Below are 21,673 nucleotides of genomic sequence, written 5' to 3'. Positions count from 1 at the left end.
CTGAAAAATTAATTAGGCCCTCAATCTTTATAAAACTTTTACCTGAAAAATTAATTAGGCCCTCAATCTTTATAAAGTTGCAATTAGATACATAAACATGTCAATTTAGTAATCAAGACATAATTACCTGTTAGTGACATGTAATAGCAGGTGAATGTAAATATGACTTTTTCTGCAAAAATCATGTCAAATAGGCCATCGAACTTTACCTGAAAAATTAATTAGGCCCTCAAAGTTTTTAAAATTGCAATTAGGTACATAAACATGTCAATTTAGTAATCAAGGCATAATTCCCTGTTAGTGACATGTAATAGCAGGTGAATGTAAATATGACTTTTTCTGCAAAAATCATGTCAAATAGGCCATCGAACTTTCCCTGAAAAATTAATTAGGCCCTCAAAATTTTTAAAATTGCAATTAGGTACATAAACATGTCAATTTAGTAATCAAGGCATAATTCCCTGTTAGTGACATGTAATAGCAGGTGAATGTAAATATGACTTTTTCTGCAAAAATCATGTCAAATAGGCCATCGAACTTTCCCTGAAAAATTAATTAGGCCCTCAAAATTTTTAAAATTGCAATTAGGTACATAAACATGTCAATTTAGTAATCAAGGCATAATTCCCTGTTAGTGACATGTAATAGCAGGTGAATGTAAATATGACTTTTTCTGCAAAAATCATGTCAAATAGGCCATCGAACTTTACCTGAAAAATTAATTAGGCACTCAAAGTGTTTAAAATTGCAATTAGATATATAAACATGTCAATTTAGTTCATCAAGGCATAATTACCTGTTAGTGACCTGTAATAGCAGGTAATTTAAATATGACTTTTTTTTTTGCAAAAAAATATGTCAAATAGGCCATCGAACTTTACCTGAAAAATTAATTTGGACCTCAAAGTGTTTAAAGTTGCAATTAGATACATAAACATGTCAATTTAGTTTTCATCAATGCATAATTACCTGATAGTAACCTGTAATCCAATGTAAATATAAATATGACTTTTTTTGGCAAAAAATATGTCAAACATGCCATCAAACTTTACTTGAAAAATTAATTAGGCCCTCAAACTTTTTAAAATTGCAATTACTTACATAAACATGTCAATTTAGTTTATCAAGCCATAATTACCTGTTAGTGACCTGTAAGAGCAGGTAAATGTAAATATGACTTTTTTTGAAAAAAATATGTCAAATAGGCCATCGAACTTTACCTGAAAAATTAATTAGGCCCTTAATCTTTTTAAAATTGCAATTAGGTACATAAACAGGTCAATTTAGTAATCAAGGCATAATTACCTGTTAGTGACATGTAATAGCAGGTGAATGTAAATATGACTTTTTCTGCAAAAAACATGTCAAATAGGCCATCGAACTTTACTTGAAAAATTAATTAGGCTCTCAAACTTTTTAAATTTGCAATTAGGTACATAGACATGTCAATTTAGTTCATCAAGGCATAATTACCTGTTAGTGACCTGTAACAGCAGGTAAATGTAATTATGACTTTTTTTGGCAAAAAATATGTCAAATAGGCCATCGAACTTTACTTGAAAAATTAATTAGGCCCTCAAAATTTTTAAAATTGAAATTATATACATAAACATGTTAATTTAGTTTATCAAGCCTTAATTACCTGTTAGTGACCTGTAATAACAGGTAAATGTAAATATAGCTTTTTTCGCAAAAAAATGTCAAATAGGCCACCGAACTGTACCTGAAAAATTAAATAGGCCCTCAAACTTTTTAAAATTTTAGTTAGGTACATAAACATGTCAATTTAGTTCATCAAGGCATAATTACCTGTTATTAACCTGTAATAGCAGGTAAATGTAAATATGACTTTTTCTGCAAAAAACATGTCAAATAGGCCATCGAACTTTACCTGAAAAATTAATTTGGCCCTCAAAGTGTTTAAAGTTGCAATTACTTACATAAACATGTCAATTTAGTTCATCAAGACTTAATTACCTGTTAGTGACCTGTAATACCAGTTTAATTTAAATATGACTTTTTTTTTGCAAAAAATATGTCAAATAGGCCATCGAACTTTACCTGAAAATTAATTTGGGCCTAAAATTGTTTAAAGTTGCAATTAGATACATAAACATGTCTATTTAGTTCATTAATGCATAATTACCTGATAGTAACCTGTAATCCAATGTAAATATAAATATGACTTTTTTTGGCAAAAAATATGTCAAACATGCCATCGAACTTTACATGAAAAATTAATTAGGCCCTCAAACTTTTTAAAATTGCAATTACTTACATAAATATGTCAATTTAGTTTATCAAGCCATAATTACCTGTTAGTGACCTGTAAGGGCAGGTAATGTAAATATGACTTTTTTTGAAAAAAATATGTCAAATAGGCCATCGAACTTTACCTGAAAAATTAATTAGGCCCTCAATCTTTATAAAGTTGCAATTAGATACATAAACATGTCAATTTAGTAATCAAGACATAATTACCTGTTAGTGACATGTAATAGCAGGTGAATGTAAATATGACTTTTTCTGCAAAAAACATGTCAAATAGGCCATCGAACTTTACTTGAAAAATTAATTAGGCTCTCAAACTTTTTAAATTTGCAATTAGGTACATAGACATGTCAATTTAGTTCATCAAGGCATAATTACCTGTTAGTGACCTGTAACAGCAGGTAAATGTAAGTATGACTTTTTTTTGCAAAAAATAAGTCAAATAGGCCGGCGAACTTTACCTGAAAAATTAATTTGGCCCTCAAAGTGTTTAAAGTTGCAATTACTTACATAAACATGTCAATTTAGTTCATCAAAACATTACCTGTTAGTGACCTATAATAGCAGATAATGTAAATATGACTTTTTCAGCAAAAAACATGTAAAATAGGTCAACAAACTTTACCTGAAAAATTAATTAGGCACTCAAAGTGTTTAAAATTGCAATTAGATATATAAACATGTCAATTTAGTTCATCAAAGCATAATTACCTGTTAGTGACTTGTAATAGCAGGTAAATGTAAATATGACTTTTTTTGAAAAAAATATGTCAAATAGGCCATCGAACTTTACCTGAAAAATTAATTAGGCCCTCAATCTTTATAAAATTGCAATTAGGTACATAAACATGTCAATTTAGTAATCAAGGCATAATTACCTGTTAGTGACATGTAATAGCAGGTGAATGTAAATATGACTTTTTCTGCAAAAAACATGTCAAATAGGCCATCGAACTTTACTTGAAAAATTAATTAGGCTCTCAAACTTTTTAAATTTGCAATTAGGTACATAGACATGTCAATTTAGTTCATCAAGGCATAATTACCTGTTAGTGACCTGTAACAGCAGGTAAATGTAATTATGACTTTTTTTGGCAAAAAATATGTCAAATAGGCCATCAAACTTTACTTGAAAAATTAATTAGGCCCTCAAACTTTTTAAAATTGCAATTAGGTACATAAACATGTCAATTTAGTTCATCAAGGCATAATTACCTGTTAGTGACCTGTAATAGCAGGTAAATGTAAATATGACTTTTTTTTGAAAAAAATATGTCAAATAGGCCATCGAACTTTACCTGAAAAATTAATTAGGCCCTCAAACTTTTTAAAATTGCAATTAGGTACATAAACATGTCAATTTAGTTCATCAAGGCATAATTACCTGTTAGTGACCTGTAATAGCAGGTAAATGTAAATATGACTTTTCTTTGCAAAAAATATGTCAAATAGGCCATCGAACTTTACCTGAAAAATTAATTCGGCCCTCAAAATTTTTAAAATTGCAATTAGGTACATAAACATGTCAATTTAGTTTATCAAGCCATAATTACCTGTTAGTGACCTGTAATAGCAGGTAATCAAGCCATAATTACCTGTTAGTGACCTGTAATAGCAGGTAAATGTGCCATAATTACCTGTTAGTGACCTGTAATAGCAGGTAAATGTAACATAATTACCTGTTAGTGACCTGTAATAGCAGGTAAATGTAAGTATGACTTTTTTTTGCAAAAAATATGTCAAATAGGCCGGCGAACTTTACCTGAAAAATTAATTTGGCCCTCAAAGTGTTTAAAGTTGCAATTACTTACATAAACATGTCAATTTAGTTCATCAAAGTTGCAATTACTTACATAAACATGTCAATTTAGTTCATCAAAACATTACCTGTTAGTGACCTATAATAGCAGATAATGTAAATATGACTTTTTCAGCAAAAAACATGTTAGCAGATAATGTAAATATGACTTTTTCAGCAAAAAACATGTCAAATAGGTCAACAAACTTTACCTGAAAAATTAATTAGGCACTCAAAGTGTTTAAAATTGCAATTAGATATATAAACATGTCAATTTAGTTCATCAAAGCATAATTACCTGTTAGTGACTTGTAATAGCAGGTAAATGTAAATATGACTTTTTTTGGAAAAAAATATGTCAAATAGGCCATCGAACTTTACCTGAAAAATTAATTAGGCCCTCAATCTTTATAAAATTGCAATTAGGTACATAAACATGTCAATTTAGTAATCAAGGCATAATTACCTGTTAGTGACATGTAATAGCAGGTGAATGTAAATATGACTTTTTCTGCAAAAAACATGTCAAATAGGCCATCGAACTTTACCTGAAAAATTAATTAGGCCCTCAAAATTTTTAAAATTGCAATTAGGTACATAAACAGGTCAATTTAGTAATCAAGGCATAATTACCTGTTAGTGACATGTAATAGCAGGTGAATGTAAATATGACTTTTTCTGCAAAAAACATGTCAAATAGGCCATCGAACTTTACCTGAAAAATTAATTAGGCCCTCAAAATTTTTAAAATTGCAATTAGGTACATAAACAGGTCAATTTAGTAATCAAGGCATAATTACCTGTTAGTGACATGTAATAGCAGGTGAATGTAAATATGACTTTTTCTGCAAAAATCATGTCAAATAGGCCATCGAACTTTACCTGAAAAATTAATTAGGCCCTCAAAATTTTTAAAATTGCAATTAGGTACATAAACATGTCAATTTAGTTTATCAAGCCATAATTACCTGTTAGTGACCTGTAATAGTAGGTAAATGTAAATATGACTTTTTTTTGCAAAAAATATGTCAGATAGGCCGTCGAACTTTGCCTGAAAAATTAATTAGGCCCTCAAAATTTTTGAAATTGCAATTAGGTACATAAACATGTCAATTTAGTTTATCAAGCCATAATTACCTGTTAGTAACCTGTAATAGCAGCTAAATGTAAATATGATTTTTTTTTTTGCAAAAAATATGTCAAATAGGCCGTCGAACTTTACCTGAAAAATTAATTTGGCCCTCAAAGTGTTTAAAGTTGCAATTACTTACATAAACATGTCAATTTAGTTCATCAAGGCATAATTACCTGTTAGTGACATGTAATAGCAGGTGAATGTAAATATGACTTTTTCTGCAAAAATCATGTCAAATAGGCCATCGAACTTTACCTGAAAAATTAATTAGGCCCTCAAAATTTTTAAAATTGCAATTAGGTACATAAACATGTCAATTTAGTTTATCAAGCCATAATTACCTGTTAGTGACCTGTAATAGCAGGTAAATGTAAATATGACTTTTTTTTGCAAAAAATATGTCAGATAGGCCGTCGAACTTTGCCTGAAAAATTAATTAGGCCCTCAAAATTTTTGAAATTGCAATTAGGTACATAAACATGTCAATTTAGTTTATCAAGCCATAATTACCTGTTAGTGACCTGTAATAGCAGCTAAATGTAAATATGATTTTTTTTTTTTGCAAAAAATATGTCAAATAGGCCGTCGAACTTTACCTGAAAAATTAATTTGGCCCTCAAAGTGTTTAAAGTTGCAATTACTTACATAAACATGTCAATTTAGTTCATCAAGGCATAATTACCTGTTAGTGACATGTAATAGCAGGTGAATGTAAATATGACTTTTTCTGCAAAAATCATGTCAAATAGGCCATCGAACTTTACCTGAAAAATTAATTAGGCCTTCAAAATTTTTAAAATTGCAATTAGGTACATAAACATGTCAATTTAGTTTATCAAGCCATAATTACCTGTTAGTGACCTGTAATAGCAGCTAAATGTAAATATGATTTTTTTTTTTGCAAAAATTATGTCAAATAGGCCGTCGAACTTTACCTGAAAAATTAATTTGCCCCTCAAAGTGTTTAAAGTTGCAATTACTTACATAAACATGTCAATTTAGTTCATCAAGGCATAATTACCTGTTAGTGACCTGTAATAGCAGCTAAATGTAAATATGATTTTTTTTTTTGCAAAAATTATGTCAAATAGGCCGTCGAACTTTACCTGAAAAATTAATTTGCCCCTCAAAGTGTTTAAAGTTGCAATTACTTACATAAACATGTCAATTTAGTTCATCAAGGCATAATTACCTGTTAGTGACCTGTAATAGCAGCTAAATGTAAATATGATTTTTTTTTTTGCAAAAATTATGTCAAATAGGCCGTCGAACTTTACCTGAAAAATTAATTTGCCCCTCAAAGTGTTTAAAGTTGCAATTACTTACATAAACATGTCAATTTAGTTCATCAAGGCATAATTACCTGTTAGTGACCTGTAATAGCAGCTAAATGTAAATATGATTTTTTTTTTTTTGCAAAAAATATGTCAAATAGGCCGTCGAACTTTACCTGAAAAATTAATTTGGCCCTCAAAGTGTTTAAAGTTGCAATTACTTACATAAACATGTCAATTTAGTTCATCAAGACATAATTACCTGTTAGTGACTTGTAATAGCAGGTAAATGTAAATATGACTTTTTTTTGCAAAAAATATGTCAAACAGGTATGTCAAATAGGCCATCGAACTTTACCTGAAAAATTAATATGGCCCTCAAAGTGTTTAAAGTTGCAATTACTTACATAAACAGAGTTAATACCCAAAATAGTCCTCGACTATAGTGGTTTTTCCCAATTTCGTCCTAAACGACTTTGGTGACCTAAAGTAGTCCCAAACTTTAGTGACCTGTAACAGTAGCTAAATGTAAATATGACTTTTTTGGCAAAAAATATGTCAAATAGGACATTGAACTTTACCTGAAAAATTAATTAGACCCTAAAAGTTTTTAAAGTTGCAATTAGGTACATAAACTATTGGTCCCGATTGGATGGTTAAAAGTCTAGAGGGGGGTTGAATATACTTTTCTAACAATTAAAAACTTTATAACACTTCAACAAAAGTAATTTCAAGTGAGTAAATTCAACTTGAAATACACAGCGGAATATCGTACGGTAAAGTGCTATAATAAAAGTTGCGTAAAACTGAAAAGATACTTGACATGCAGCACGTTGGAATGTCTTAAAATAGTTCAAAGAATATGTATGCAAAGTTTGAAGCACATGCGAACGAGGGAACACACAAACCCAGATGATTAGATCAACATAGAATAAAAGGGTTAGTGAGACAAATATGCAAAGTATGTAAAGTGCTGTAAAGTAAAGAGAAACAAAGATTTATAGTGGTTCAGAGGTGGTGTAATCCTCCTAGTCCACTCTTCTCCTTTCACTCCAAAGAGGGAACTCCACTATCTCGTTCACCCAGATACAAATAGTGAAACACCAGTGCTACACAAGCACTTCCCGAGTGTCTCGCACAAAGCTACACTCAACCACGAGCTCCTCGCACAAAGCTAAGCTCCCGAGCGTCTCGCACAAAGCTACGCTCCAACCAAGTGTCTCGCACAGAGCTACACTTAGTTCACCCGAGTGTCTCGCACACAGCTACACTCCTTTCTACACTCAGTAGAGATGTTTTTGTAAGAAATAACGATTTCTTTTCTAAGACTTGAATTTCTCTCGTGTATAGCTTAATATCTCAGCACTTTGTATTCTCTTTGATTTCACCGTGGTCAGTCCCGTAACCGTTTCGTTTTCTGAGATCTCGTCCTTGTTTTCAAGTCTTCTTGGGCTTTTTATAATTCAAAGAATTATTTGCCCGTTGTGAACATTCAAATTTTGAACGTTCACTTGATCTGATTGGTCATTCCAATTTGATCTGATAGCCATACCTTTTCATTTAATGACCATACCGTTGATCTGATAACTTTGCCAATTTGATCTGATAGCTTCTCCAATTTGATCTGTAACATTTAATGTCGCTGGTAATTTTTGAAAAATTACCTCTGCATATTGCTCACAAAGTCTTCTAATTCGGCTTGATTGATCCTTGAAACTTGTAGCCTCCAATTTTTGACTTTGTTGCCTTCACAACTTGACATTATGGACTTTTGTATTTTTCAGAACTTATATTTTTTACTTTGTTGCATTATTGATTTGATCTTGGCAAATTGATCTTTCAAAATATTTTCTGGGTGATTCTTGCTTGAGTATAAACAAGGCCAATGCCAAGATCTTCCTACTCTATCAATCTTAAATGAACTTTTATTCAAAGTCTACCAACATTGTGTAAACTTTCTTGCAAAGTCTACCAACTTTGTGTAAACTTCTGGCAAGTCGATCTACCCGGAGAGAGTCTACCAACTTTGTGTAAACTTCTTGCAAGTCTACCTAGGGAGTCTACCAACTTCTTTTTCTTTTTTTTTTTTAAACCAAATGAGACATTCATGTATTAAGTATGAAGCAAATCAGAGATACAATCAGGAGGAGTAGACACCCACGAATCAAGGACAGACAAAGAATCAGTTGCCCTAGCAAGGGTATGAGCCACATGATTCGCTGACCTTCGAATATGGCGAACGGTAGGGAGTCTACCAACTTTAATTTGTGTAAACTTCTTGCAAAGCCTACCAACTTTACGTACACTTCCTAGGAATATAAGATGTTAAGACTCAATCAATTATGAAAGGATTTATCAACCCATAAGATTAACCCTTCTCAACAAGTAACCAAACAACGAACACTCCTAATCAACACTTAATAAAAGTTCTTACCAACTTCAAATCATATTTTATTCCATGTCACTAAACTATTAAGGAGTATTCAAATTCCTGATAAGACATGTCTAAAACTTTAAGTACTCATTATTATATAAATCTCCAACAATCTTCTTTCATTTATATAGTAAAATGTACTTAACATTAAAATCAATCATTTACTATATAAATAGTTAAATACCCAACTATTTATATTTATACAAATTATAAAAAGATTAATTAGGAATGAATAATGTAATTTAATTTTACAATAAAATTATTTCTATTCAGTAGTTAATGTAAATTGGTTGGTTAAGGGAGTGGACATTATAGGGACTGAAAATGTGAAGGGTAGGCCGTAGGGGGGGCACTGGGCAGTGCATAAAAATGTTGTTTTTATAGGACAAAAATGACAGATGGGGATAGCGATGTGGTCGGCCAAAAATGATAATGGGTGTCTGTGGTGTCAACATATATTGTGGTTCGTTGTTGAGCCAAAGGGAAACCCTAATTTCCTAAACATAAATATGAGGTTTGATTAGAGTGTTGCCTAAACAGCATGTGCACGCCCACTTTCAGTATCATCATTTTTTAAAAACCTTGAGGGAGTATGATTGAGTAGAAAGGACTCACCGATCATTAATCAGATTAAACATCAAATGATCAATCATTGGCCCTGGATACCGTCATACCGGATAGTCTTAAATATTCAAGTCAATTGTCTCACTTTTGGAGTTACCTATATATATTCAACGAGGAATTAGTCACTGTGTCCAACTCCGACCAGGATACGTACGCTAGTCATACACCGACTACGGTTGATCGTTCCCGGCCCAAACTGAACAGGTTAGCTAATTGCTAGCAGGGCTCTTCTTGAGCACCCGGTCAGCGTGACCAGGAACTCTAGAAGTCTACCTTAAGACCGGGTCGGAATATGATATGAACTGCTTACTTCCCCATTTTACTAAGCGCGAGGCCCGCCTGACACATTGTCTAATCACGTTCCATCCTTCCTTTTCCTTGTGTTGAAACACTTGGTACCACCTCTTTGATCGGCCAACCTGCATGACACCTTCCACGTGGAGAACATTTTGGAACCACGATACGTGTCCCCATCCATGCCTATATCTTGTGTAATACTCAAAAAATTCATTTAATTTTTTTTTATTTCGATTCAATTAATCAACTTAATCCAATTTATATAGGCACTTCCAAAATTTTTTTAACGAATGAGATAAAATATAAATATTAAAAAAGGGTAAAGTCTTAACTTATTTTTGAATAATATAGTTTTTTAGTATCTGAAAATAAGTTTGAAATAAATTATTCTAACCCCATACTTATTTGCCAAATAGAATTAATAATTTAGCTGTAATTTAAAATAAGTTATAAATAGCCATGCTTCATAAAATGAAAGAATAATTGAATAAATAAATGAATTTGTTGAAGTTGTGATCACAAGAGTTTTGGGCAATTAAATATGTAGAAAACGAAAATAGTTGCATGGGGATTGGTGTAAACAATAAAACCCGCTTCCATGTTTTCATATATCACATCAATTCTAAATCCCAAGATTATTATTATTATTATTATTATTATTATTATTATTATTATTATTTTATATTAATTAAAGGCACTCAAAAACACACACGCATATATATGACGTCGCACAAACTAATCATGTACAACCAGCTCATACCCGTTGTATTACTCAGGACAGAGCCAAAAATTTATTCTCATAGACTAAAATAATCATGTAAATTTTATAATATCAATATTGATCATACTTATTATTATATATACCATACATAATTATACTATATATTATTAATAATACTTTTTAATGATACTTTATGTAATTATTTATGAACTGTGTAATCTACTATACTAATAAGAGCCAAAGAGAGTTAGGCCTAAAATGAGTAGAAAAAATGGCGGTCAAATTATTTAATCAAATGGATGGTTCAGATGAATTATTTAATCAAATAGATGGTTAAGATAATTCAGATTAATATTATTAATATAGATTACCTAATTTAACCTTACTTTTATGATTATCCGTTAAGTTTTCCGTTAAATATTCTGTTCTCCGTTAATATTCCATTAACTTTTAACTTACCCATTAATTTTTATAAGAAAGATCTTAGGTTCGAACCTCATTTTAATCAAATTTGACATAATTAAGTTTCTCACTATATTTACTCTTATTAAATTAAATAAATTAGTAGCTACAACAAAAAATGATACATATGTATTTCTTTAATTTAGAATTATATATCTACAATACCTTTATTTGAAAAAATTATTCATTATCAAAAAATTAAATTAAATAAGAGAAAATAATTTCATCAGTTATATTGTCTTTATTTTCTCTAATGCAAAGACTCTTTACATTCAAATTTATCAATTGATATTCATTACATTGTCCATTATCTTATTTTTACAATATCTTGTAATTAAATATCAAAGTTATAATACAAAATAATGTTATATATTTATTTACCAAGTATTTTATTAATACTATGAAAAATAATTTGAAGCTAATTATATTAACTACTTGGGGATTATTTGACAAAGAGAGTACTCAAATAACCCAACAAATTGAAGCGGAATCGCTCTATTTAACTCTTATTGAATTAAATAAATTAAATTAGTAGTTACACAAAAAAATGATACATATGTATTTTTTTAATACCATGAAAAAAATAAAAAAGAATAGTTTGAAACCAATCATATTAACTACTTGGGGGATTTGTTGACAATGAAAGTACTCAAATAACTATTACCCAGCAAATTGAAGCGAAAAACTACATTTTAATATCTTTGGAATTTATAATATTTTAAATTTTTAAATTTGTATTAATTTATTTAATCCTTTTTCTTAAACTAGGGATTTCTTTATCCACAATAACTCATTCAACAATAATGGTTGAACTAAATGAACCCCAAGCAGAACACCTCAAGGAAAGTTCATAGCTCCTATATCATAATCTCATTGCATGACGTTGTCATCTATGTTACCAACAATAACCGAATTGCAAAGAACACACTACCAACAAAAAGGAAGAGAACAAATAGTAAAGATGAAGACAATGACAATGTTACTCAAAAGAGAATTAAAAACACTTAGAAAAATTCAAATGAAAAGTAGTATTTATTTAGACTATCATTTTTAGACCAAATATTTAGACTACCGATTTTACAAGGTTGCAAACATTTATTTTAGTAATAATTATAAAAAATTTTCTATATTATCTTGGATTCATATACTTTGAGTTAGATATTTAAATAAAAAAAATTTGACATTCAATTACCTATGTATAAACTTCTCCTATATAATCTTGCATTGATATACTTTCAAATATTTATTTAAATATAAACGTTGGGCATTAACCCATACGCGCAATGCGCGTATAAAACTAGTTATACAAATAAGATTGATCAATATCAATCGATATTTTATATAATTTCACTGCATATATACAATAATAAATGTACTTTTATTTTAGTCTTGCTTGTCACTTTTTTTTTTATCAAATAAAAGTTGTCAATTATTTTGTTGGTAACATTTTTTTAGATAATTAATTGATATTCATTTTACTGATTAACTTAATATTTTAAAATTTGAGAGATCGGAACGAAATTTAGAATCACAAATTAAAGAATTAATATTAACATTAACATTAGATTTTCTAATATTAGATACTCCATAGTAGGTTATGTGTACGAATGTACAATCTTCATTTCATATAAGAAAATATAAATGATGTGTTAATTGAGCACCCTAGCTAGGTAATAGCTTGCTACTAACACTTCAATTTAAATTTTATATATATATGACAAATCAGGGATGAATTGCATACTTAAACCGAAATAATATTGTAGCTTGGAAACCAAATATAGAAAAGGGAATGAATACATTCCCGGTATACTGCATCAAAATTTACTTTGGTGGCTGTCACAATCAGCAGAAGTCACTTGGCTTGCCCACCTTAATGTTTTGCGAAGCTAAGTACTCGGTGATGGCGTTCTTCTGCCAGCCCTTGAAGCTCCTGCACCAACGTCAAAGTAAACGAGGTTTATACGCAAGTTTCATGTAACTTCTGCAACGATCCCGGGACTGAAAAGGCAGACCCCGATGGAAATGTAGCTCCATCGTTTGTGTAGCACGACCTAATTCGATCTATTGACGCAGAAAGACCTAGATAGATGATCGTTCAGAATACTATTTCTGGAACAACACTTAAAACACACTTTCATCGTTGTGTTAGACTGTTCGTGTTGCCTTGTGGTGGTATTGACGTTTTATAACGTGCAACATGAGTTTTGCAATCCCGAATAATCAATATGAATGGAGCTTTTATGAGGGTTTTTGCACTTGCAATGGGATTGGGGAACTGAGTTTTTAGTGAAATGCAAAAAGCTTTTTTGAAACGGTACTTACTTCTGATCAAGATGAGCCAAGATTTCACCGCCAGGGAAAGCTTCCCTCGTGGCGTCAAAAGCCGCTTTAATCGCTTGTCGCCAAGTGCCTCCGATATCTTCTGCCTTCACTTTCGACTGTCCAGGATCTTCCATCGGCAAGGCATATCCAGACAGGAGATGACCTACCCAACAACCGTCTTTCCTGGATAAATTATTTAACGAGAAAACATTGATTTGATAGTGTTTAGAAACATAACGACTGTTTTCTCAAAAAAAAAAAAAAAAAAAAAAAAAGAAGAAACATAACGACTGTAGAATTTGCTCGGATCAAACTCCTTGAATAACAGTTAATGTTTTCGTCACCATACTAATAGGCTTAAATTGCTAGGAAACTGTTAAGCGACAAGCAGTCAATACGAGAAAGTAGACATATTCCACATACGAAACAAAACTAGTGATTAACCAAATAACTTACTGGATAATGTCCATATGCCTGGGAACATAATGCCCTCCACCAAGTCCGAGAAGAACTTTATTCTTTGGTGTCGTGCAGCTGGTAATAAATCAAGTTTTAAGAACATAATTCAAAATAATAAGAACTGTGGAAGTCATATAATTCAACACAGAAAAAGAAACTTGAATTAAGGTATAGAAACTACTAAGAAAACTGAGGAAAGAGACAAAAACGAGAGAGAGAGAGAGAGAGAAGTGGGAGAAGAACACTTGAATATTACCTGTCCCAAGTGCCAATAGCAGAGCCTTCTCCTAGCCCATGTCCTTCCCAAATTAGCTTACGAGAGCAAGAAAACACCGTTAGAAAAGTTCAGTAATGTGGCTAACCCAAACTATTAGTTACACAAAAACACAACAAAAGCACATTCCTGTTATGGCCCATGGGCAATAAGTAGATTCAAGCAACATAGATTATTATCAGCGCTAAACTTCAAGAAACACAATAAAAGACCTAGAGAAGTTAAAGATTTTTCAGAAATTTAAACGGTCAATACAAAGTATACTCACTAAAGCAACAACACGAGCAGCATCCTGCCTCTTCCAGTACTCCTCCGTACTCCCTATTTCATTTTTGTAAAAATTAGAAACAAGTAGATAAAATCGTTACAAATGAACTACTCACATCTGCAATGATGACAGAATGCAGCAAAAACAGATTTATAATGAAAGAGAAATACAAAAACAAAGTGACCCTTTTGTCTGGCCACCTTCATTTGAGGAACAAAAACTTTGTAAACATAGCATGTAGTAAAGCAGAAAGAGCACCATGTTTTAAACTGTTCTAGTACTATGGGCACTCTATCTAATCATCACTACAAGTCCTTCGATTCACTCAAGAATATATCAACCATCCACCATTCAAAAGAATGCTTCAAAACATACCCTGTTTTAGAAAGAAATGGATCCACCATTGTCAAATTAAGGGTGTGTTTGGATCATGGGGTTAGCCACAAAGAATGGGAACGAAAGTCATACACATTGTTTGGTTGATAATTTTTTAAAACACATGTATAGGATTTGATTACCCCTATAATTACAAAACTCATTACCTAATTTAAATCAAGTATCATTCCATAAATTCAACATTATCCCTAGTTTCATCGCCTCTCATTCCCCATTTCATCAACTTCCTCACTGCATTGCCTACTCACTTGATCGTCACTCTTAAGATCAATTGCCTTAATTTTTTGTTTTTGTATTTTTAAAACCTTTATTCCGATTATAGAGTCATACATAACCAAACATCAATATTTGTAATCATTCTAATTCACCCTTCTACCAAACATGCAAAATACATTCACCTAAACCCATTCCAATTACTAAGTATTCGATTCTCATTCTGATTCTGATTCTCATGTTTGAACCAAGCACACCCTAAGTACTCCATTATTTTCACCTAGTGTTCGATCTATACCCTCCCAAGTAACAATTCTCACATGCCTGATGCCTCTCTCCTCTTTCCCCAAACAGTATCCCACTTTTAAATCCTGAAGAGTTTTGTAACTATACCAATACAGATGTTCTACAAAGAATGTTGCAGAGCAGTCTAATGGATAACATTTGTAAAGAGAAAACTGAGAAAGTATTCCTTTTTTTTTTCAGTATAGATAAGTATGAGCTATGGTGGCCATGAAAATCATAATGGGAGTGATTTTAAGCTTACCTATCTCAATAAACATTGTGGGCTTGGTAGTGACAGGTCCATGATGAGTAGCCTCCATAGTAATCTAAAGATAGGAGTAAAACATAAGAGAACTAAACTTATGCCTATATTTACAGATAAAGATAATGGCCCTATTTGGTAGCAATGTAACATAGTTAGCTTATCAGCCAATTTTGGCTTATTTGACCACTATTATCTATTTGATTTGTTTAAAGTTTGATTAATTAGTTTTCTCTAGCAGCATATTGCTCCAAAATACTAAAATTCAAAAATGATGCTCAAAGTAACTTTTTCTATAGGCTTTTTTTAGAAAGTCATTTTGAATATAATGAGCTATCAAATAAAACTAATTTAACAAACATTTTTCTACAATCAGCTAATGTTATCAACTAGTCAAAAACACTAATCCAATCAGTTCTAACAACTATTTACCAAACACCCCTGCGTACCTCAAACTCAGGAAGCAGATTATGAGACTGAGCAATCTTCTTCAAGAGAATCAACCAAGGACCCATCCTAGGATTTGGGGGCGCCGCCCATCCCGGTCTCCCTCCTTGCGGCGGAACATCGCCCTTTTTTAAATGGGGAACTCCTAAAAACCCAAATTAAAATCTCAAAACATCATAAACCCAGTAACAATTACCAATCCCTCGCTTCAAAACTCAATGGATTATTAAACTTGATACCGATGGGGTGAATGGTGAGGGCGGGGCGGTTAGAGACGGCGGTGTGTTTACTGAGGAAGATGACCTCGTCGACGGGCTCAGCAGTGGCCTTTTCCCAGCGAAGATCCAAGTCATCCTCTTCGACGATTCCTTTGTCGTGTTGGAGCAATCTGAGGTGGCCACAAATGAAGGTTCTAATGACCCCGTCAAAATTGGGTCCGGGAGTCCAACCCGGCATGGATAGCAGCGCCGTCGCCGGGCCATTTGACGCCGGATCCGTCGTCGTCGCCACCACTAATGTCACCATTTCAATGTTTAGCTGAGGAAAATTTGAATTTGGGTACTTATACTGCCTAATGGCCCATGGTAATTGAACAAAGACCGCCCATTGATTCTTGAAAAAGCATAAGCAAAAGCAAAAGCAAAAGCAAAAGCAAAATTGGAAATTGATACTCCGTAGTCCTTACTAAAGGCACCCATAGTTGGCCAGTTGGGTTTTCGCCTGTTATACCATCTTGTGTATTTTTAGAATGAGAATGATAATTTTTAGAATATAAATTGTATTTTAAATTTTAAAAAGAGTAAATTGTCACTTTGGTCCACTGATTATAGAAGTTTCTGTTAATTGTAATCCATAACTTTTAAAACTGTTAATTGAGTACCTTACTACATCACTCCGAATAAATTGGTGACCAAATTTTGCCAAAATAACTTAACTACCCCATTAATACTTATTTTGAGGGGCAAAATAACCTTTTCCATTGGATCCGAATTTACCAAATCAAACCCAGTTTAATCTCGCTTCGGAGCAGCGGCTTGATGCTCTCAATGCAAACTTCATTAAAATTAACAATACCTCAATACTCACAACACCAAAATTGAAATTAATTCAAATTTTAATTAAATATAGGAAAAAAAAAAAAAAAAAAAACGGGTCAATTGACCCACACCAATGGCTGTTGCTACGCCACTGGATTTTAGGGTTTAAGAACCTCAGTTCACTAAAATCTCAATACTGAAACAAATTAGAACTCTTTCAGTAGCTCAAGCATAACGGTATGTTTTTAGTGCATATAAACTGAATTAAACTACAGTTTTTCCTATATTTAATTTGAAATTAGCATATTTTAATTCCAAAGGAAAATGTTTTTTCTTTTTTCCTATGATAGTGTCTGGAATATACTAAGCAATGTTGTATTTGATTGGTTGCAGAAAATGCTGCCGAGATGGAGCAGAGCTGTTACCCGTTTGAGTAGGATTAACGCACAGAAGTACATGGAAAGGGGAAATTTCTGTGCTTTATGGAGTCGAGGGCATTCAAAGTTTGCAGCGGTAGCTGCAGAATCCACCCAGAAAAGTTGCGACACTAAAACTGAGGTTTTAATTCTAAAAGATCAATATTGAGGAACTGTTATTTATATGATCTGCTTTAATAAGTTTGATAATTATAGGTTTGGCAAATTTGCCCTGAAGTGTTTTTAGATGATACTGTTGGCTGGTTTGTTGCTGGGGAGTTAATATTTGGAGTATTTGAGGTCTAAGTTTTTAATAATTAGTGAAAAAAGTGGTAAACTTTGTGACATTTCAATGGGATCTTGGGCATAATATTTTCTTTAGCAAATTAAACTTATGATCATTTTGTGTTGCATCCATATTGCCCAACTTTCTTGCTAGTGCTAATACATTATGCCATTTAAACAGGTAAATTTAAATAAGATGTTTTGGTCTAAACCTTCTTCACTAGCTTTGCCCCCTGGTTCGCCACAAAGGATAGAAGAGCCACAATATGAGGGTATCAAGCACTTTATCCTCAAATTGATGCTGTTTTACAGTAAACAAAGCACAGCCATACGAGGGGCAAATGCTATGTACTGCCGCATTACTCGTCAAGTTGATAGACATGCTATATATGACGGTCAGTCTATCTCTGCTATCTTCCCAAACATGAAACCTTTCATAAAATGTTGTAATCTCTTGAATATGGTAACATGGTCAACATAGGGAGAGGTGAATTTCGTGATTTTTTTCTAATTTTTTCCACATAGCCCTCCTAGGCAATACATCAACTAGGAGAGTATGGGATGTTACAAGTAACATTATGTAGCTTTGTTCCAATAAAAATCTTACGTGTGACAGTACTGCCAAAAATCGTTGTCACTTAGTTATGCATTGAACTATGTGCAAATAGGTAGCCCAATAATTTTCTTTTCTTTGTCACTTAGTTATGCATTGAACTATGCACAAATAGGTAGCCAAATAATTTTCTAGTGACCTTTCAATGACTTGAGTACTTCATATTTCGTAATCAAATAAGTTTTTTGAATTGTTTAGGATGAAAAAGTAAACTTTCTCTTTCCACTCTTTCTTCCCCCATAACCAAAAAACTAACTTGAAACTATTTTGCAGTATTTAGCTTGGAAAAAACATTTAGAACAACATTCTCCTTGCTTGTACTTCATATGTGGCTATACTTGCGTCGCTTGAAAGAAGAAGGAAAGGATGGGTCTGAGCTGGGACAATATTTGTATGAGATATACAATCATGATCTGGAATTGAGAGTTTCTAAGGCTGGGGTAGTTACTGAACTTATGTCCTGAATCTAGATTTTATATTGCCAGTGGTTCTCGTTCTAGATTCATTTTGATTGTTTACATACCAATAGTTTAAATGGATATTCTGCTTTGGAATAGACCATTCATATTACAAATTTGAAGGAAAAAACCTTCATCAGAATGGATATCTTCGTTTTCCAAATTGAATCCTTTTTAAACATCTTTATTCATGTCCTTCATCGTGTTTGAAATTGCAGGTCAACTTATTGTTGAGTAAATGGATGAAGGAATTAGAGAAGATATTTTATGGAAACATTGTAGCTTATGATGCTGCCATTCTTCCTGAGGCAAAGCAGGATGAGTTGCCAAATGTGATTTGGAGGTAAAGCATCAGGATGTCAGTTCAACGAAACTAAAATATCTCTATCACATATTAATCAAATCTTCACCTTTTTATCTTCTTTATTTATTTATTGTTTACCTCAACTTTATATGCATACATCTTGATTACTCTTTCAAACTTTAGCAATTTCACTATTTTCAACAGCTGAGAAGCAGGATTGTTAAAGTATAACAAGAAACATAGATATATGAGGTTTAGTGTTGATTTCACATACATTATAGTTTATGTTTTTGCTTACCTTTTTCTGTCCACATAGGCACATGATTTTGCCTGAATTGTGTATTCTTTGTTTATATTATAGGAATGTATTCTCTGATGATGACACATTAACACCTGATGGTCCTGCCTTGCTTCCTGTCCAGGCAAGTTCTTGTTTTTAGCTACATTCTATGTTACCTGCACCCCTGTACTTTGCGTGAATCTGCCCAAAATATATAGAAAAATGACTTAAGAATATGTTACCTTATGTAAAACCTGCTTATAATTGTGTACATTTCTTAAGATTCAGTATATATTTCTTTTATGCCCTTTCGTCTTACACTTTCTCTTTGACCCCTCCTGTAAATAATATTGGAATTTTTCTTTTGATTTATTTTCCATTAAATATTAATTGCAGGCTATGTCAAGGTATGTTCGTCGAGAAGCCAAGTGTCTATCATTGACAGGTATGGCAAGTAATCACATATGTAATGGTGCCCAATTCATTTTTTGATAAGTTGCATTAGCTTCTGAGGATTTTCAACTCGCCCTTCAATCCCTGCCTAGGAAGGAAAATACTGAGTGAGGACATTTTGTGTTTGCATGAATTAGTCATTTCCACTATTGATGCTTGTTTGGATCAAGCGCTTACCACTACGCCAAAAGCTATAGCTCATAGTGAAGACGCAACTTTATTTCCCACGTTTTCGAGAGGCAGTGTGCTAGACTTGACCCTTCATTGGTCTCCGCCCAACAAACTCCCTAGCCACCAATTGCTGGACTTGGCCCTTTATTGGCCTTCACCCAACAATGATACATTAATTAACTACCAAAATGTGGCTTATAAGCTAAACTAGGGGCATAAAAAAACCTCTTTTATGACCTTTGCATTCCAAGGCGAAACCTACTTTATCATTCAATGAGGAACTGAAGTTTTAAAGCATACTGTTTGTCACTGATCATTGGATGTGCTAGCCTTAAGAAGTTGCCCTTTATTTTACAAACGAGGCTTTTGGATTGGCAGATAAAGCCGCTGTGTTTTCTGGGAACTTCATGTTCACCTCGTTGGAAGGAATAAAAAGCTGATTCCGTTAGTGGGTAGAGCATTGAAAACGAGATCGAGATCATCAGCATCCTATGGAATTATGATGTTATGCCATTCACAGTATATTTCGAGGTCCCTGTTTGCAGCATATTGAAGGAAGCTTACTGAATTACATAGGCAAGAAATACTACAAGGTTCCCTATCTCCTAATTTTACATGAAAGATATTTCTCAGATTTCATTATTGGGAATAATTTGTTGGCTCCTTTATCTCAACCTTGCAAAATTTTATCAGAAAATGTAAGATTCTTTTGACAAGTATTCATTGTAGTACATGACATAAACAATGCTTTGATGTATATTATCACAAGTTTGAGGACTTGAGTTATTAGCCCTCTATAATCTTGAATCTCCATACAAGTCAGAATGTTTGGAAATCCATCCCTGGAAGGTTGTTCATATATGCTCTTACAAAGCTAAATAAGGGGAAGGACAAATAGAACCCAAATTATTTAGTAAAAGTTAATTGTTATTACAAAAAGTTTCATAATAGCCATCAATCTTTTTAAAAATGTGTAACAAAAACCTTTTTACCGATTTTCAAGTAGCTTGTAACTCAATGACACATCTATGGCTCTTCTAAATGGGAGGTCGCAGATTTGAACTCTAATGGGGTCATTGACTCTTTATGTTTCAATATGTTGAGAAAGTATGTATGGACAGTTACTACATTATAATATATATTTTTTGAGTTCTATTGACACAAAAAATCGTTTTACTAATAAATTATTTACTATTGCAGATTATGTTGATGCGATTTTTACGTGTAATTTTCTTTGTATACATAAATGCCACATAGAGCCATGTCAACATAACTAGACTAAAGGAGCATCCAAAGTTTTTGTGAATCTAAGCATCCAAAATTTGTCTATACATAATTGGAGGTTTAGTATTTTACTTACATCCAAGGACCTTGTGGTCCAGTGGCATCAAACCTTTCCCTTTATACACAGATACCTCAGTGGAGTCAATGTTGACTCTTGTGCTTCAATAGGTTGAGAAAGTAGTTATGCACAGATACCGCATTGTAATAGAGTTAGTATTATTCAAAATAAAAAAAAGTGTTGTACTTACAAAAAGTGAGTGTTCCAAAATTTTAAGAAAGATTGCCAGAAGTTTTATAAAAACATCAAACCTTTCCCTTTATACACAGATACCTCAGTGGAGTCAATGTTGACTCTTGTGCTTCAATAGGTTGAGAAAGTAGTTATGCACAGATACCGCATTGTAATAGAGTTAGTATTATTCAAAATAAA

General features: G+C 32.5%; 2 protein-coding genes across 2 annotated transcripts; one reads left to right on the top strand and one right to left on the bottom strand.

Moving 5' to 3' along the window:
* Positions 1-12,679: 12,679 nt before the first annotated feature.
* LOC116004745 (D-aminoacyl-tRNA deacylase) lies at positions 12,680-16,588 on the bottom strand. Its single transcript, XM_031244907.1, has 8 exons — positions 16,182-16,588; positions 15,945-16,087; positions 15,496-15,559; positions 14,340-14,392; positions 14,054-14,109; positions 13,795-13,872; positions 13,339-13,521; positions 12,680-12,946 (listed from the first exon to the last, which is right to left on the bottom strand). The coding sequence occupies exons 1-8, from the start codon at positions 16,465-16,467 to the stop codon at positions 12,859-12,861; spliced, it is 951 nt and encodes a 316-aa protein (XP_031100767.1). The 5' UTR covers positions 16,468-16,588; the 3' UTR covers positions 12,680-12,858.
* Positions 16,589-17,093: 505 nt separating this feature from the next.
* Positions 17,094-20,759, top strand: LOC116004746 (ubiquinol-cytochrome-c reductase complex assembly factor 1-like). The gene is made up of 8 exons (XM_031244908.1): positions 17,094-17,216; positions 17,373-17,537; positions 17,862-18,075; positions 18,567-18,733; positions 18,970-19,094; positions 19,417-19,477; positions 19,732-19,780; positions 20,338-20,759. Exons 2-8 carry the CDS (start codon positions 17,376-17,378, stop codon positions 20,397-20,399), a joined length of 840 nt encoding a protein of 279 aa, XP_031100768.1. The 5' UTR covers positions 17,094-17,216; positions 17,373-17,375; the 3' UTR covers positions 20,400-20,759.
* The last annotated feature ends 914 nt before the right edge of the window (positions 20,760-21,673 follow it).

The sequence above is a fragment of the Ipomoea triloba genome, chromosome 14, assembly GCF_003576645.1.
Source record: "Ipomoea triloba cultivar NCNSP0323 chromosome 14, ASM357664v1".
NCBI lineage: Eukaryota > Viridiplantae > Streptophyta > Magnoliopsida > Solanales > Convolvulaceae > Ipomoea > Ipomoea triloba.
The sequence above is the reverse complement of the archived record's forward strand: the minus strand, read 5'-3'. Positions and strand labels throughout refer to the sequence as shown.

Coding starts and splice junctions, on each gene's coding strand:
- LOC116004746 (XM_031244908.1), top strand. CDS start 17,376: ATGCTGCCGAGATGGAGCAGAGCTGTTACCCGTTTGAGTAGGATTAAC. Junction 18,734..18,969: donor TGAGAGTTTCTAAGGCTGGG/GTAGTTACTGAA, acceptor TTGAAATTGCAG/GTCAACTTATTGTTGAGTAA. Junction 19,478..19,731: donor CTGCCTTGCTTCCTGTCCAG/GCAAGTTCTTGT, acceptor TATTAATTGCAG/GCTATGTCAAGGTATGTTCG.
- LOC116004745 (XM_031244907.1), bottom strand. CDS start 16,467: ATGGTGACATTAGTGGTGGCGACGACGACGGATCCGGCGTCAAATGGC. Junction 15,560..15,944: donor ATCTGCTTCCTGAGTTTGAG/GTACGCAGGGGT, acceptor TCCTATCTTTAG/ATTACTATGGAGGCTACTCA. Junction 13,522..13,794: donor AGGCATATGGACATTATCCA/GTAAGTTATTTG, acceptor TAATTTATCCAG/GAAAGACGGTTGTTGGGTAG.